The 4484-nt window shown below is 38.1% G+C and overlaps 1 protein-coding gene across 1 annotated transcript; it reads left to right on the forward strand.

The window, feature by feature from the left end:
- The first annotated feature begins 1219 nt into the window (after window positions 1-1219).
- On the forward strand, window positions 1220-4122 carry LOC130415879 (NLR family CARD domain-containing protein 3-like). The gene is made up of 3 exons (XM_056741857.1): window positions 1220-2957; window positions 3427-3600; window positions 3945-4122. Exons 1-3 carry the CDS (start codon window positions 1222-1224, stop codon window positions 4120-4122), a joined length of 2088 nt encoding a protein of 695 aa, XP_056597835.1. The 5' UTR covers window positions 1220-1221.
- Window positions 4123-4484: the final 362 nt, after the last annotated feature.

Here is a 4484-nt window from a genome sequence, read left to right on the forward strand (position 1 = left end):
TCAGGCAATGCCATGGCTCCACTAGAGACAAGAATAAAACATGACATGATAGTGGAACCATGACATCATCTGATTCATTTATGTAACAGGAGATGTGATATAATTCAGTTAAACTCATTATCACTCGAGTCACCGGCCCCACGTCATTCCCACACGGCTCTCGTCCCGCCTTGCTCGTTACAATCGGTAATAATGTCTGAACCAGAGGCAAATAATGTGGTGTTTATAATGGAGTTTATTGTCTTTGTTGAGTCGTGACGAAAAGTGGCGTAACACTTGTTGGTCAAGAAGAGCCAAAGCGCTCGTGTTATTTATTATGTGACCATTCCCTGCTTTGCGAGCTTGTTTCTCTCTCACAGAAATTATCTTTAAATGCTACTATGAGCATTTAGAATTTTTTTCGGCCCTTATGAGAAAACAAAACCATGTGTGTTTGAACAATGATTTCAGGAGGTTGAGCACAAACTCGTCTCTCTGATGAAGAAAGAGCTGAAGATCTTCAAGAGTCTACTGAGTCCAGATTACCCATCATGCTCTGAGAGAGAAGAGGAGGATGATGAAGATCAGATCAGAGTCAGAGAGATGTTTCTGAAGATCACACTGAACGTCCTGAAGAAGATGAAGCAGACAGACCTCGCTAACAATCTACAGACCAGTAAGAGCTCTCAGTCATGTGACTATTACATCACTTTACCTTCAGACGAACAGACACAGTGTCTGTATTTACTGATGATTATTAGTGAAAATACATTTACAGTTAATACATCAACAGAATAGAACCATGAAACTTTTGTGTTCATCTAATGTCATGATCATCAAAATGTTAAGACACTTTTGAGTCAAATAAAATAACAGATTATGAAAAAATGTTCATTTAACATTTACATTTAGTCATTTGGCAGACGCTTTTATCCAAAGCGACTTACAGTGCACTTATTACAGGGACAATCCCCCTGGAGCAACATGGAGTAAAGTGTCTTGCTCAAGGACACACTGGTGGTGGCTGCTGGGATCGAACCAGCAACCTTTTTTTGATTTACCAGTTCAGTGGTTCAGTTGTTTAACCCACTAGACCACCATCTCCACATGATCATTTGGTTTATAAAAAAAATATATATATGTTTCTACACTATACATACAGTAGAATTCAGGATTTTCCTAATTGTATTTATGTATTTTTATTTATATTCCCTTTGTTTATCAGTATTTGCACCTGTATACATGAAGAAACACAAATCCAGACTAAAAGAGCAATTCCAGAGAATGAATGAAGGAATCTCAGCTCAAGGAAGCTCAACACTTGTGAATGAGATCTACACAGAGCTGTACATCACAGAGGGAGGGAGTGAAGACATCAATAATGAACATGAGGTGAGACAGATTGAGACAGCATCCAGAAGATCAGAGACACAAGAAACACAAATCAAATGTAATGACATCTTTAAAGTCTCACCTCAACAAAACAAACCCATCAGAAGTGTGCTGACTAAAGGAGTCGCTGGAATTGGAAAAACAGTCTCTGTGCAGAAGTTCATTCTGGACTGGACTGAAGAAAAAACAAATCAAGATCTTCACTTGATATTTCCACTTCCTTTCAGAGAACTGAATCTGATCAAACAGAAAAATATCAGTCTGATGGATCTTCTTCATCAGTTCATCACAGATACAAAAGAACTGAGATCAACAGACTTTGATGATTATAAAGTTGTGTTTATCTTTGATGGTCTGGATGAGTGTCGTCTTCCTCTAGATTTCTCAAAGAATCCGAGTTTGTTTGATGTCAGAGAATCAGCGTCAGTGGATGTGCTGCTGACAAACCTCATCAAGGGGAATCTGCTTCCTTCTGCTCTGATCTGGATCACCTCTCGACCAGCAGCAGCCAATCAGATTCCTCCTGAGTGTGTTGATCTGATCACAGATGTACGAGGATTCAATGACCCTCAGAAGGACGAGTATTTCAGGAAGAGAATCAATGATGAGAATCTGGCCAACAGAATCATCACACACATGAAATCATCCAGAAGTCTGTACATCATGTGTCACATCCCAGTCTTCTGCTGGATTTCAGCCACTGTTCTCCAGAGAATGTTGAGTGAAGCAGAGAGTCAAGCACAGATCCCCAAGACTCTCACTCAAATGTTCACACACTTCCTGATGTTTCAGATCAAACTGAAGAGTCAGAAGTATGATGGGAAATGTGAGGTAGATCTTCAGCAGGCTAGAAAGAGTCTTGAGTCACTGGGAAAACTGGCTTTTCAACAGCTGGAGAAAGGGAACCTGATCTTCTATGAGGAGGATCTGAGAGAGTGTGACATTGATGTCAGAGAAGCGTCAGTGTACTCAGGAGTTTGTACTCAGATCTTCAGAGAAGATTTTGGACTGAACCTGGGGAAGGTTTTCAGCTTTGTGCATCTGAGCATTCAGGAGTTTCTCGCTGCTTTATTCAAGTTCTTATTTTCGATTCAAGATAAAGAAAACAAGTCAAGCGTTAGTGATTTACTGAAGAGTGAAGTGGACAAGACCTTACAGAGTGAGAATGGACACCTGGATCTTTATCTCAGATTTCTTCTGGGTCTTTCAGTGGAGTCCAATCAGACAATCTTACGAGATCTGATGACACAGACAGGAAGAAGCTCTGACAGTAAACAGGATATAGTCGAGTACATTAAGATGAAGATCAGAGAGAATCTCTCTCCAGAGAAATCCATCAATCTGTTTCACTGTCTGAATGAACTCAATGATCATTCTCTAGAGCAGGAAGTACAAACATATGTGAACAGAGGAGATGAGTCTAGTCTTACTGGAGTCCGTCTCTCTCCTGCTCAGTGGTCAGCTCTGGTGTTTGTGTTACTGAACTCAGAAGAGAAGCTGGATGAGTTTAATCTGAGGAAATATGATCCATCAGATAAATGTCTTCTGAGGCTTCTGCCAGTGATCAAAGCATCCAGAACAGCTGAGTGAGTCATTTAACTGCATTTCACCTGAACATTTAACAGTCATATTACTGTAACAGTGATCAGTTAATGTTGTGTACATGATCAGAGACATCATTTAAAAAATGAAGGAATTGTTCACTGCATCTATAGAGTGAGAGTGAGTTGTGCTCTGGCGTTTTACTTATTTGTTTATCTTTTATTTATTTATAATTTTCTGTCAGGGTTCAGTTCTTGCAGTAATTTTCTATCATGTGCAGATGTTGCTTGAGATCTTGTACAAACATTATCTCTTGATGCATTTACATTTACATTTAGGCATTTGGCAGACGCTTAAGCGATTTACATTGCTTTATCCTATACATTTTACAAAGGTATTTGCAATCCCCTGGGATCGAACCCACAACCTTGCATTTTTAACGCAATGCTCTTACCACTGAGCTACAGGAAAGCTATTTATATCATGACTGTTGTGTTTTTATTTCTCTTTCAGTCTGAGTGACTGTAATCTGACAGAGAAAAGTTGTTCATCACTGGCGTCAGTTCTCAGATCAAACTCCTCAAGTCTGACAGAACTGAACCTGAGTAACAATAAACTGAAGGATTCAGGAGTGAAGCTGCTCTCTGATGGACTGAAGAATACAAACTGTAAACTGAAGACACTAAAGTAAGAAATATTTAAACCAATAATGTTAAATGTTTATGTTTGTATTGTGTAAATGGATGAAAAGTTCATGTGAATCATCTTCATATAATGTTCTTGATCATAGAGACTCAACAGTGACTGTCAGTCAATGACTCTCTGATGATTCAGATTATTCTGATCATTTTATATTGAGAAATAACCGCAAGACACTCTAACCAAACACACATCTGATGTAAATACAGAATTTATCCATGAGACTATTTTTTTATTACAGCCTATAAAATACAAGTAAAAAAAATAACAATCCTATATATTATCGTTAAAATGACATTGAGTTCTCTAATTACATTTTCTTCTCTCTTCAGTCTGTCTGGTTGCAGTATTGGATCTGAAGGTTGTGTTGCTCTGACTTCAGCTCTGAGATCAAACCCCTCACATCTGACACAACTGGATCTGAGTAGAAATAATCCAGAAGATTCAGGAGTGAAGCTGCTCTCTGATCTACTGAAGGATCCACACTGTCAACTACAGACACTACTGTGAGTTACTGTTTAAACCATTTTATTTTTAAAACAATTGCAACTGTGTAAATAGTTGAGAAATCTTTAATATTAAACTCAACAATGTGTCAGACAAACTTTTAAGTTTAATAAACTTTTGGACATACACATACACACACACACCGTTTTAAATTAATCCATCTTTTACATGAATGTGTATAGCTACATTTCTGAGTTTACACAAATAAATCCACCCAACCTTACTTTCTTTTGCAAAACACTAAAAGCCGCTGGTAGTTATATACTTCTATTGTATGGATACAAGATTCTTTAAAATATCTTCTTTTGTGTTCTGCCGAAGAAAGTTATAGAGGTTTGGATTGACACAAGGTGTAAATCATGAAA

Source organism: Triplophysa dalaica, chromosome 3 (genome assembly GCF_015846415.1).
Source record: "Triplophysa dalaica isolate WHDGS20190420 chromosome 3, ASM1584641v1, whole genome shotgun sequence".
Lineage (NCBI taxonomy): Eukaryota > Metazoa > Chordata > Actinopteri > Cypriniformes > Nemacheilidae > Triplophysa > Triplophysa dalaica.